The sequence below is a fragment of the Carcharodon carcharias genome, chromosome 1 (assembly GCF_017639515.1).
Source record: "Carcharodon carcharias isolate sCarCar2 chromosome 1, sCarCar2.pri, whole genome shotgun sequence".
Classification (NCBI taxonomy): domain Eukaryota; kingdom Metazoa; phylum Chordata; class Chondrichthyes; order Lamniformes; family Lamnidae; genus Carcharodon; species Carcharodon carcharias.
The window spans coordinates 113,883,162-113,897,249 of NC_054467.1; the positions used below are offsets into that span (position 1 = coordinate 113,883,162).

General features: G+C 46.6%; 1 protein-coding gene across 3 annotated transcripts in view; it reads left to right on the plus strand.

Moving 5' to 3' along the window:
• Nucleotides 1-14,088, plus strand: part of LOC121282899 (ADP-ribosyl cyclase/cyclic ADP-ribose hydrolase 1-like) — a 52,462-nt gene that overhangs the window by 14,306 nt on the left and 24,068 nt on the right. The window contains exon 2 of one of the 3 annotated variants that reach the window (XM_041196719.1): nt 3,175-3,304. The exons of the other annotated variants lie outside the window; for them this stretch is intronic. Within the exon in view, the coding sequence (XP_041052653.1) occupies nt 3,175-3,304 (130 nt within the window). The remainder of the gene's footprint in view (nt 1-3,174; nt 3,305-14,088) is intronic. 3 annotated transcript variants of the gene reach the window in all.

Here is a 14,088-nt window from a genome sequence, read left to right on the forward strand (position 1 = left end):
TCTTTTTTAAGTGAGGTGTTTTTTTTAAATTTTCCTTTCTCTTTTGCTATATCCCATGGTTCTTTCTATGTATTTGCCTACTGCCATAATGAAATAAAATAAAATACAATTTAAAAAAAAATAAAAGGTTTGTTCACAAAATTGAAGGCGGGTCAATGTCAGCATGGATAAAAGAAAATTGGTTTAAGGTCATTAAAAACAGTGAGTTGTGGCACATGATTGGAGGATGATACATATGGGATTTTCCAGCCCAGCCTGCTGCCAGGATCTTCTGGTCCCGCTGAAAGTCAGTGGACTCTTGGCTGGCCCATCGTAAACCCACAAGTGGGTCCTATCACTGCAGGGCCGGAAATTCCCAGCCAAATTAAAATTTCTAAATTTGCCAATTATGGCAAACTTGGAGATGTGGCAACGAGGATGATACTAATCGACTGCAACAGGACATTGGCTAGCTGAATGGGTAGACAAGTGGCAGGTAGAATTTAATACAGAGGTGATGCATTTAGGCAGAAGGGTTAGGGAGGGGCAATATGGACTCAACGGCACAGACCTAAAGAGTGGGCAGAGACAGAGGGACCTGGTGGTGCGTATGCATAGATTTTTGAAGGTGGGAGGACATTGAGGGAGTAGTTAGCAAAGCATGTGGGATATTGGGCTTATTAAATAGAGGTATTGAGTACAAAAACAGGGAGATCCTGCTGAACCATTATAAAGCCATTGTTCTGTCACAACTGGAATATTGTATGCAGTCTGGTCACTGCACTTTAGGAATGATGTGGGGGGTCCTTGAGAAGGTGCAGAGGAGATTTACTAGATTGATTCCAGGGATGAAGGATTTTAACTACAAGGTTTAGGTTGGAGAAGCTAAAGTTTTTCCCCTTGGAGCAAAGGAGATTGGTTGGTGGGGGGAGGGGGGAGGTGCGGGGTTCACTTGGGTGTGGGGGATTTGATAGAGGTGTACAAGATTATGACAGGTTTAGATAAGGTAGACAAAGAAAAGTTGTTCCCCTTAGCTAATGGTACAATATTAGTGGACACAGAATTAAGGTTTAGGACAAGGCTTGCAGGTGGAGGTGAGGAAGACGTTTTTACAAAGTGAGTGCTAATGGTCGGGAACCCACTGCCTTTGAGGGTGGTGGAACGGGAGACAGTCAATGATTTCAAAAGGAAATGGGATTGATATTTAAGGGAAATAAACTTGCAGGGGTTATACAGGAGAATGAGACTGACTGGATTGTTCTACAGAGAACCAGCATGGACTCGATGGGCCAAATAGCCTCCCTCCATGCTGTAAGAACGCTCTATATACATTTGTACAGAAACATTTTCATACAGCAGGGATGCGAGGCCCAGGCTCTCAGCCAATTTCCCTCCAATTAATGGTTCTTTCCACTGGTCCCTGAGAATGTCTATAAGAAGGTGATAGTAAGCCCCAGCTGGCGGCATTAAAACCTCAATTTCTGTTAATAGATGGAAAGGCACCCTCTGCCTTCAATTCAAGCCTCAGAAACTTGCCCCTATAGGCTTCAATTTCTGCCAAGGCCTATAAAACCAGGGATTTTCTTGATCTTCTGCCCTATTTTGCTCCTTTAAGGTCTCTTACCCAGTGCAGCACCAGAACAGGTGATATTTCCACTGCAGCAGTGCCAGGATTTTGCAGCTTTGCAGTGACAACCACATCTTGTTAATAGTACTCCTGCCAGGAGGCCACCTGTTCAGCATGGTTTTGTTGATACAGTTGCCAAATGGCCTTATTATAAATGCCTGGCTGAGCTCCAAGAATGGCTAATTCACTTGGATTTCAGCAAGCAATGTTTATTCAGCTACAGAGGAGGGAAAGTTTTGTTTGATTGACACATGTATTGCCTTGTAAACTTATGTTTATTTTGAATTTTTTCACTGCCTGTGTGTTTACTTACATAAGATTGAGATTCTGAAGTGGATAAAAGCTTTTGACGTTCGTACAATGAATGTCTATCTGTGGTTGATTGACACTTTTAAGAGGTTGTAAGTTGAGATGTTTTCTGAAAGGATATTTCAAAGCCTTTGTGTACCACAGAATAACAGTATTGTTTCTGTGCAGAAGGAGGCCATTTGGCCCATCATGTCTGCACTGGATCTCCAAATGAGAAACTCACCTAGTGCCATTTCCCCATCTTCTCCCCATAACCCTGCACAGCCTTCCTTTCCACTGTCGGTTTCAGGATTATTTCAAAGTCTTGTCAATGGCCATGCGCAATGGTTGGGAGAGTGAGGGTCTGACATTCATCATTACAACTGGGCCAATTCCCCAATAAACTGAGGCAGACATTCTGGTCTTTTCACATCACAATTTGCCCACCTCCATGCTGCCTCAGCCTTGCTTCCAGAGGCAGTGGACCTAACACCACCCGCCCCTGTCCCCCTGGAATGGAAATATGTCAAGCAGGACCTTCCTTAACAGAGATGGCTTTGTGGAGTCAGGAACTTTCCCAACTCTAGATGCCCATCTCCTTCATGTAAATTTGACCCATTAAGTCTGGATAAGCATCTCAACTTTGGCAAGACCAATGTCACTCTATAGCTTGCCTCTATAACCTCATGTCTTGACACCTGATTCCATCCACAGCCTCCTGTCCAATTCTAACCTGAGCTTCAAATCTCATCACCTCATGTTGTTTTCTTCCAGCTCTGCAACATTATTCACCTCCACTTCTTCCTCACTTCGGTTGCCATTAAAAAAACTAATCTTCACCTTTGTTAATTCCGGACTTGATTATTCCATGTACTCCTTGCTGTCTTGCAATATCTCACCTCTACAAATTGGAACTTTTACAAAAGCTTCAGCAGGGAAATTTGAGGATTCAGACCACACACCATCTGCTCAGGAAACGGTAATCTGGAAAAGGCCCGGAATTCCAATGCCTCCGGCTAGGTGTTGAAGGTGCTGTTACTGGGACCTTGCTGCCTGAAATGGATACCATATTTCTCTGCATTATAACTTTCAAAAAATACCTTATTTGCTGTAAAATTGCTCTGGGACATTATGAAAGTCACTACATAAAAGCAAGTTCTTTCTTTAGCTGCGTGTTTACGAGGATAGGCAGGGATTTTCAGCGACAATATTTCTTAGCAACAATAAAAATGGATTACTCCATTCTAATGGTTCATTTAGTGTATCTTTTTATTTGATAGGAACAAAGACTGTTCAAAACTATGGGAAGCATTTCTGCATGTATTTAGTAAGAAGGACCCATGCAAAGTCACAAAAGAGGATTATAAGCCATTTTTGGATTTGGCAGGTCATGACATTCCAGTTGACCAGGTGAGAAAAAAGACACTCTAAGAGTGTATCATGATAGCTGTTACAATCGGTTCCCAAGTCTCTCCCCCAATTTGTTAGCTTCCTGAACAGCACCCCAATTTTGTTACACTCCCAAGTGATGAGGAATGAGTTGGCTCCCCTACTTTATTCAACATCGTCGGTTGGTTGCAACAAGCTTAATTTAAAAGGGGTCCATTCTCTCAGGGATACATTTTCCCAGTCCAAATGTTTTTTTTCAAAGGAGCCAATTTAACCAGGCTTTCTTGAATCAAAGAAGAGTAAATTTATTAGTTACTAAAAACCGGAGAAAAATAATAAAAATGAACACACATACACACAGATCAGAATGAAAAGTTAAGAGTCCAAATAAAAGTTTAAAAAGATATATGAATCAGTCTTTGGCTTGCACATGAGGCACAGATCGCAAAGTGCTACGGCCGTTAAGTTGGGTGTTTCCGTTAGAGCTGACGTTGGCAGTTTAGCAATGGTCTTGGAGAAACTTGGCTTTGCAGGTTGGCTGAAGAAGCTGTCCTATTTCCTTTTTGATTGTGGCTTTGCTGAGCCTTGCCTCCAGTAATAGGGAGAGGGAGAGAGACTTTGCCTGCAACTAATTGGTCTTCTTGTGCTGTCACTCTCACAGCACATGAGTACACTGGCACTGCTCTGCAGCTAGCTTTTTAACCCATTTTTCCCTGTGTATTCCTGTAAGGGGGGGGGGGGGAAATATTGTGCCCAGAGTCAGTTTTCTTTGATCTCAAACCATTTTACATATTCTGAGATATGAATCAACAGGAGATGGATTTTAGACGCCTGCTGAAATGTGGTAATCAGCCTTCTGTCTCAGCAACCACAGGAGATTAAAGTTCAGTCTTTTGCATCTTTCCTATCTCCCTTTTAAGTGCCTAAGGACAAGTCTGTCAGTATAATCCAAAAAGTGGTTACTTTGCAGTATCAGCCATCTTTTGCTCCATGTCGTTGCTTGTATTTCTTTTAAAAAACACACACGTCTTCCTTAAAAAGTTTAAAATGCCCGTAAGTAATTTGCAGCTGTAATTAGCTTTTCATGACACTTCCTCTGCATCACAAATGAAACGGGATTCATTCTTATTTCATTACAAAGGGGAAAAAAAACAACCACTCACTCACTCACGGTCTCTCTCACACACACTCATTCTCCTAGCCTTGTTCAATATTATCTCTTCAATTCGAACCGGGTATGTTCAGTTCTGGATGAAATCACATTTGATATCCCGGCAATGTGGATGATTTTTAGCTGGTACAGTTGAAGGAACAAACTCCAACGAAATAACCTGGCATTCTGCATCTTAAACTTTTCCACAAAGGTTAAAGGGTTTTGGTCAATATAGGCTGTGGTCTCTCCATATCCATTTCAGACATATATCTCAAAAGTGTTTGAGAGCCGATAACAAAACAAGCGTTTCCTTCTCCATGAAGATCACTGTTCCTGATGCTTGTTTAGATTTTTGGAAAAGTACCTGATTGGTCTCTCTATCCCTGATTCATCTTCCTGGAGGAGAACAGCCCCTACCCTGATGTCACTAACATTACTGGCTATTTTAAATGCTCGGTTAAAGTCCGGAGCTGCAAGCGCAGACTCGCCTATTAAAATGGCTTTCAGTTTTTCAAAAGCTGTCTGGCACTTCTCAGTCCATGCTATCTTTGCTTTTTACTGTAGTAGCCTGACAGCAGGCCAGCTCCTGTGTTGAGGTTTGAAATGAACTTGCAGTACAACCCACATATCCCCAAGAACCTCATGATTCCTTGTTTTGTTGTGGGAATGGGGAACTGTGCTACTGTTTGTACCTTTGCAGGCCTGTACAGTACTTGTCCTATTTTTTTGAATTAATTAGGGGATTTGGATGATGAGTGGCTTGGTGGGGAACTTCCAGGTGGTGGTGTTCCCATGTGTCTGCTGCCCTTACCCTTCTAGATGGTAATGGTCGTGGGTTTGGAAGGTGCTGCTTCAAGATCCTTGGTGAGTTCTTGCAGTGCATCTTGTATATGGCACACACTGCTGCCACTGTTAGTCGGTGGTGGGGGTAGTGAATATTTGCGGATGGGGTGCCAATCAAGTGGGATGCTTCGTCTTGGATGCTGATTTCATACAGGCAAGTGGAGAGTACTCCACCACACTCTTGACTTGTGCCTTGTAGATGGCGGACAGGCTTTGGCGAGTCAAGAAGTGAGTTAATTGTCATAGGATTCCTAGCCTCTGACCTGCTTTTGTAGCCACAGCATTTATATGGCCATCCAGTTCAGCTTCTGATCAATGGTAACCCCTAAGATGTTGACAGTGGGGGATTCAGTGTTGGTATGCAATTGAATGTCAAGGGGCAATGATTAGATTACATCTTGTTGGAGATGGTCATTGCCTGACATTTGTGTGGCACCAATGTTACTTGCCACTTGTCAACCGAAGTCTGGATATTGTCCAGGTCTTGCTGCATTTGGACATGGACTGCTTCAGTATCTGAGGAGTCGCAAATGGTGCTGAATATTGTGTAAACATTAGCGAACATCCCCACTTCTGACCTTATGATAGAAGGAAGGTCACTGATGAAGCCGCTGAAGATGGTTGGGCCTAGGACACTACCAAGAGGAACTCCTGCAGTGAAGTCCTAGAGTTGAGATGACTGACTTCCAACAACCACAACCATCTTCCTTTATACTCGGTATGACTCCTACCAGCGGAGAGTTTTCCCCCTGATTACCATTGACTCCAGTTTTGCAAGGGCTCCTTGATGCCACATTTGGCCAAATGCTGCCTTGATGTCAAGGGCAGTCACTCTCACCTCACTTTGAGAGTTCAGCTCTTCTGTCCATGTCTGAACAAAGTCTGTTATGAAGTCAGGAGCTGAGTGATCCTGGCAGATCCCAAACTAAGCATCAGTGAGTAGGCTATTGCTCAGCAAGTGCTGCTTGATAGCACTGTTGATGACCCCTTCCATTACTTTACTGATGATCGAGAGTAGACTGATGGGGTGGTAATTGGCCAGCTTGGATTTGTCCTGCTTTTTGTGTACAGGACACCTGGGCAATTTTCCACTTGCCAGGTAGATGCCAATTTTGTAGCTGTACTGGAACAGCTTGGCAATGGGTGCAGCAAGTTCTGGAGCACAAGTCTTCAGTACTATTGCCTGAATATTATCAGGGCCCATAGCTTTGCAGTATCCAGTGCCTTCAGCATTCCTCAACATCACTTGGAGTGAATGGAATTGGCTGAAGACTGGGAACGGTGATGCCGGGGACCTCTGGAGGAGGCTGAGATGGATCATCCACTCGGCACTTCTGGCTGAAGATTGTTGCAAAACGTTCAATCTTACCTTTTGCACTGATGTGCTGGGCTCCTCCAACACTGAGGATGGGGATATTTGTGGTGCCTCCTCCTCCAGTGAGTTGTTTAATTATTCACCACCATTCATGACTGGATGTGGCAGGACTGCAGAGCTTAGATCTGATCCATTAATTGTGGGATTGCTTAGCCCTGTCTATCACTTGCTGCTTACAATATTTGGCATGCAAGTAGTCCTGTGTTATAGCTTCACCAGGTTGACACCTCATTTTTAGGTATGCCTGCTGCTGCTCCTGACATGCCCTTTTGCACTCTTCATTGTAGCAGGGTTGGGCCCCTGGCTTGATGGTAATGGTAGAGTGGGGAATATGCTGGGCCATAAATTACAAATTGTGGTTGAATGCAATTCTGCTGTTGCTGAAGGTCCACAGCGCCTTATGGATGCCCAATCTTGAGTTACTAGATTTGTTCGAAATCGATCCCGTTTAGCACGATGGAAGTGTCACACAACACGATGGAGACGGGACTTCATCTCCACAATGATTGTGCAGTGGTCACTTCTATTGATACTGTCATGGACAGATTCATTTATGGCAGGCAGGTTGGTGAGGATGAGATCAAATATGTTTTTCCGTCTGGCTGATTCCCTCACCACCTACTGCAGACCCAGTTTAGTAGCTATGTCTTTTACTCCCAGTCAGCTCAGTCTGTGGTGGTGCTACCGAGCCACTCTTCGTGATAGACATTGAAGTCCCCCACCCAGAGTTCATTCTGCGCCTTGCCATCCTCAGTGCTTCCTCCAAGTGGTGTTGAAGATGGAGGGGCACTGATTCATCAGCTGAGGAGGTTTCCATACCCATGTTTAATCTGATGCCATGAGATTTCAGGGGGAGTCAATTATTGACAACTCCCCGCTGACTGTATACCACTGTGCCTCCACCTCCCACTGATAGGACAGACCCAAGGATGGTGATGGTGTCTGGGACATTATATGTAAGGCATGATTCCATGAGTATGACTATATCAGGCTATTGCTTGACTAGACTAGCCTGTGAGGCAGTTCTCCCAATTTTGGCACAAGCCCCCGGATGTTATTAAGGAGGACTTTGCATGATCGACAGGGCTGGGTTTGCTGTTTCATTTCGATGCCATCCTTTTTATTGGCTTTGTTGTGGTTTAATAGAACTGAGTATTTTGCTAGGCCATTTCAGAGGGCATTTAAGCGTCAACCATATCGCTGTGGGTCTGGAATCACATGTAGGCCAGACCAGGTAAGGACGACAGATTTCCTTCCCTAAAGGGCGTTAATATCTGAGGAAGCTTCCTGAGAGACTTGACTTGTAAATAGTCATTCATGTAAATAATTGGGATGTTGTGATGCTTGTCAATTGTACTTTCAAGTGCAATTAGATTTTCATCATTAGCCTTTTAATTCCAGATTTTTATTGAATTCAAATCCCGCCATCTGCTGTGGCAGGGTTCAAACACAGATACCCAAAGCATTACCGTGGGTCTCTGGATTACTAGTCCAGCGACAATACCACAACGCCTTTGCATGGCGCGCTGAATTACTAATGAAAAGGTGTCTCTGCAGCCATCTAACTCTTATCAGGCTGAATTTAAGGGGGAGAGTGGAGAGAAGCCAAGAGGTTCAGAAGACCAGACATGATGGCCATAACCATGAAAGAAATTTCACAGTGGGAGATACAGTTCTTGTGAAGAACTTTGGAGATGGGTCCAATTGGCTATGAGGTGAAGTGAGTTCCGTGACAGGGCCTCTCTCCTATAATATGTTGCTAAATGGTGGAGTATTTAGATGACACATGGATCATCTCCGGAGAAGAGAGACAGTCCCACAAGATGGCATGCTGTCATCTTTTGAGTTTGCTTCTGCACCTCACATGGAAGAAATGTCACACAATTTGGAAGGACCAATGTGGCCTGCTGGACCCGAGAGCATCGGAGACACAAACTTGCTGACCTCCACTGAAGAGCCTGGTGGACAGTTGACCCCTGAGAAGGGGGTCTCAGGAAAACCAGCCGAGGCCATTGAGCTACGACGCTCGACATGTCCAAGGAAGCTTCCTGAGAGACTTGGCTTGTAAATAGTAATTCATGTAAATAATTGGGATGTTGTGATGCTTGTCAATTGTACTTTCAAGTAAAGGGGGAGGGATGTGGTAAAGTGGAGTGCTGTATACCTTTAAGAGAATGTAGTTAGTTGACCATGTGGCTGTATTGACCAATCGCTACACAGTGCAGCCTTCTTGAGTAACTGGAAGTCTAGAGCTGGAAGTGATTGAAGAAGCACACATTGTGTTAGTGCTCTGTTCTTACTTATTTCCAAAAAACCACCAGTGTTTGTTCAGTTAATCTGTCTCCACCTATATTGTTTCAAGAACCAACTAATGTGTAAATATCAAGGGCGCAGCTAGCGTTTGCCAGGCAAAGTGAACTTGAAACCAAAAACATAAAATCTAGTGTTCTCTTCAACTGTGGGCGATACGCTGAAGGGTTCAACTGGGCCATACCCAGGTTACCCATGATTTCCTGGAATACTTTGGACATGAAATTCAAGCCTTGATCCGAATAGATCTCGGTGGGCAGACCATGATTGGGAAAGAATTGGGTTAATTTCCTCACCACTGTTTTGGCAGATATGGTTCCCAGGGGAATGGCATCTGGGAAGCAGGTAGCTGTGTCCATGATTCTAAGGGTATACTGGTAGCCCCACTTTTGTTTAGGGCAGGGGCCCCACACAGTCCACTAATACATTGCTGAAGGGTTCCCCAAAAGCCAGCATGGGAATGATTGGAGTCAGTTTTATTGCAGGTTGGGATTTTCCCACAATCTGGTGGGTGTGGCAGGTTCTACAAAACCTTACTACATCCATGTGGAGTTGTGGCCAGTAAAAATGCTGGCTGATTCGGGCTTGGGTTTTGCATATTTCTGCACATGCAGAATTTCATGAGCTAGCCACAATATGTACCTCAGCGGCACCACTACCTGGTGGATCACTGTCTACTCCTCAAATGCAGGTCTGCGAGGGGTCTCCATTTCCTCAATAGCACTTCATTTTCAACGTAGTAGCATTCAGGGACTGCTTCTGCCTCAGCTTCAATGTATGCAGCCTGAGCTAATGGGCAGAATTTTCCATGCCCGCAGGCATCAGGCGTGATCAGTGGTGTAAACGGACAATATGACGCAATTGGTTTCACAACCGCGTGAAACCAGTTCGCGATTGTCCACTCAGCCCACCAATGGCATGCCGCGTTTCCCTCATCGGATGTCGGGAACCTCATTGTAATATATCAGCATATAATTATCAAGCCAGCCCGCCGGAATCGTCCCCCCTGCTGGATCGTCCGTCCACATCAGTGGAAAGCATGCCGATGTGTTTCACAACAGCACATAAAAGACATGCATTTGGCTGTCGGCACTTGGAGGGGAACTCGGAGTTGAGTGCACAGTAATGTTGTGCAGTGATAAAAACAAAAAATTGCGGATGCTGGAAATCCAAAACAAAAACAGAATTACCTGGAAAAACTCAGCAGGTCTGGCAGCATCGGCGGAGAAGAAAAGAGTTGACGTTTCGAGTCCTCATGACCCTTCAACAGAACTGATTTTTCTTTACAATGAGAGGGGTGAAATATAAGCTGGTTTAAGGTTGGGGGTGGGGGGGGTGAGGAGAGAAGTGGAGGGGTGGGTGTTGTTGTAGGGACAAGCAAGCAGTGATAGGGGCAGATCATTGATCTGCCCACCCCCAACCTTAAACCAGCTTATATTTCACCCCTCTCATTGTAAAGAAAAATCAGTTCTGTTGAAGGGTCATGAGGACTCGAAATGTCAACTCTTTTCTTCTCCGCCGATGCTGCCAGACCTGCTGAGTTTTTCCAGGTAATTCTGTTTTTGTTAACGTTGTGCAGTGCTTGCCAGGGTCGTCTGATGGGCTTCGATCTTGAGGGGTGTTGTAAGGTCTCAGGGTTAAGTGCAGCCCAGCTGTTGGGGCAACCTGTGTCGGGGGGCAAGCGCAGCCCAGCCGTTGAATATACAACGTGAGTAGGTGAGGGAAGTGGTCACACATTAGAGTAACCTGTATAATATGATCATTTCTCTGCAACTCAGGCAGGTCAGGCGCAGCCACATTTATATGTTTGGAGTCAAGCTTCTAGCTTATCTGCCCACTCAAGCAACACAGAGGCACCAAAGTGTCACCAAGTGCTCCAAAGCTTTTCACACCCGCCAGCCCCATCTTCACCCCACCCCCCCCCATAACCACTACCCATACCATCCTCTCTCCCCCCACACACCCGCCCCCCACACCCCTCAGCATAGTCTGCAAAGTCATGAGCATTTTGGTGGGCTGCAAAACAGCTGAACGACTGCACACATTGTACAATTTCCTCGCTAAATCTGGCCATGCAGCAGTCACTGGTGGAGGTCCTCACAACCCTTTGCAATGTCAGCACCCTGGTTTGGACCAGTCTCCCCCATGGTTCAAGCTAACAGTGCAGCCTTGCACTGCGGGTTAGGAGAATGCCTGCGCCTGAGCTGAGAGCACAGCATGCAGTCCAGTGGGCAAAACTGCTGCCAATTGGTCAGGTGGAATGGGGTGGAAGTGGAAGGATTTCGGGCAGCCATGAAGCGCACTAATCTCTGGCCATCCAAGTGGTGGCCAGCAGTCTCCGGGAAGGGGCCTTCACACTTAACCAGGACAAGTCCTTAGTGCACCCATGCTTACCTATGTGTCTCTGACGTTCATCCTGCAGGAGGAGTACATCAGGATCATGGAGCCTGGTGAACTAGCTGTGTGCCTAACGGCTTATAGAGAGCGAAGACGACGGAGGAGAGAGTGACTGAAGCTCCTGGCTGTGCAGAGGCAGGAGCAGCTACCTCAGGAAGAAGGTTTGGCTGGGGCTCCAGCACATACCACCCAAGAACCACAGCGAGCCACCACAGGCCGGTGCCTAGTGATGCCCAGGGTCTATAGACGCCGCCTTTCATTCCTGCAGATAACTAAGAACCAGAGTCGCCAAAGACTGTGCATGTAGGGAGATCATGTTGCAGTTGTATAGAACCTTGGTGAGGCCACAGCTGGAGTACTGTGTGCAGTTCTGGTCGCCACATTATAGGAAGGATGTGATTGCACTGGAGGGGGTGTGGAGGACATTCACCAGGATGTTGCCTGGGATGAAAGAGTTAAGTTATGAAGAGAGGTTGGATAGACTTAGGTTGTTTTTGTTGGAGCAGAGAAGACTGAGGGGTGACTTGATCGAGGTATACAAGATTATGAGGGGTGTGGACAGGATGTATAGGGAGCAGCTGTTCCCCTTAGTTGAAGGGTCAGTCACAAGGGGACATAAGTTCAAGGTGAGGGGCAGGAGGTTTAGGGGGGATGTGAGGAAAAACTTTTTTACTCAGAGGGTGGTGACGGTCTGGAATGCACTGTCTGGGAGGGTGGTGGAGGTGGGTTGCCTCACATCCTTTAAAAAGTACCTGGATGAGCACTTGGCACGTCATAACATTCAAGGCTATGGGCCAAGTGCTGGTAAATGGGATTAGGTAGGTAGGTCAGGTGTTTCTCACATGTCGATGCAAACTCGATGGGCCGAAGGCCCTCTTCTGCAGTGTGTGATTCTGTGATGTCTAGGGAACTAATCGGTCACATCAGCCACCTGCTGCAGGACTTGGCGCCACGAGGACATGGAGGGAATCCATTGCCAGTGGCTGTGAAAGTGACCACACTGCTCAATTTCTATGCCAGTGGCTCCTTTCAGGGCTCCAAGGGTGACCTCTGTGGGATATCACAAGTCTCAATCCACAAATGTATCCATGAGGACACAGATGCCATTTTGCGAGGGCACGCAACTTTGTGCATTTCACCTGGGACCAGGACAGTCAGAATGCGAGAGTGATTGGGTTTGCCCAGATCTCAGGTTTCCCATAGGTAGAGGGTGTAATTGACTGCAATCACATGATACTCAGATCTCCATCGCAACACACGATCAACTATGTCAACCGCAAAAGGTTCCATTCACTGAATGTGCGACCACCTAAACACATCCTGCAGATGTGCACACGGCTTCTATGGAGTGTGAACTTCTCCTACATCCTCAGTTGGTCACAGGTCCCTGACGTCTTTCAGGATCCACAGAGGCAGCAGGTTTGGCTCCTTGGGGACAAGGGCTACCCATAGAAGCCATGGCTAATGACATCCGTGTGGTGGCCTCAGACTGCAGCAGAGTGAAGGTGTAACAAGACTCATGCTACAACTGGCAACTTGATGGAGCAAACCATCGGGATGCTGAAGATGAGATTCTGGTGCCTGGACCGGTCTGGTGGAGCCCTGCAATATAGTCCGCAGGGGGTGTAACACATCGTCATCATCTGCTGTGCCCTTTACAACCTGGCACTCCAACGGGGAGACGGGCTGTCTGAAGAGGAGATGGAGGAGCTGAAGGTCTCCTCCGATGAGGAGGACGCGATGTGGATGAGGCTGAGGAGGTCCTCTGAGGCAGTGATGACGGGGATGAGGCCCTCACACTTACTAGACAAGGCAAGCCCTCATAGCTGCTAGATTTGTGGAGGATGATGATATCATGCAGTGAGGACACTCGATAGATCTTCACATTGCCTCTGAGAATGTGTGACTCCTCTCTGGCTGAGGCAGCTCACTTGCACTCTGTGATCAGGGTCATATCATAGAGATGCAGCCATGAAGCCTCTGATCCTTTGTCCACTTTCTGCACCTGAACCCTTCAGGAGCACAGTGTCACTGGTCACAAATGCTGAAGAGATGGGGGGTGGGGGGGGGGTGCCAGCCCCACCTTAAAGGTGCTGAGAGCACACAGAGGGAATGATGGAACTCTGTGGCGCCTGCCCACTGCATTCAGGCAGCAATGGCCAACTCCGCTGAGGTACAGGTATCAGTAATGTTTCCAGGGAGTGTGAGGCTGGACCATCATTTTGGTCTGAAGGCCACAGAGAGCACAGGGAAGAGGCCCTGGACTGAGACACCTGCCTTTATCTTGTGCAGGAAGGTTTCACACCTGAGTGACAAGAACACTGCTCATCAGAAGAAGAAGCCATTGGCAGGGAGATATTCTTTGGAGTTTAATGAAAATGATGGACAGTATGTACATCCATGGCGAGGCTGTGCAACGAATAACTTCTTAACTTGCCTAACCCTGCCACTACGTCTTGGTGCTCCCTGGACATCAACATCAGAGGTGGAGCAGCTTGCTGACTGTGACGCCCTGTCAGTGATGATCTTGACCGGCATCCTCTGGAGGGCTGAGACTTGGAGGGCCCCAGCCTGCTTTCTGGGTCCTGCTGTGTGGCAGTGGCACCCACCTTGGCCTGTGAAGCTGGAACTGCGGAGGTCACAGGAAGAAGGGATTTGGATGGGCCGAACACTCTCGGAGTCACCTGGATGGGTGTCCCCAGAGTGTGCACCTGCCGATCCTCCGCC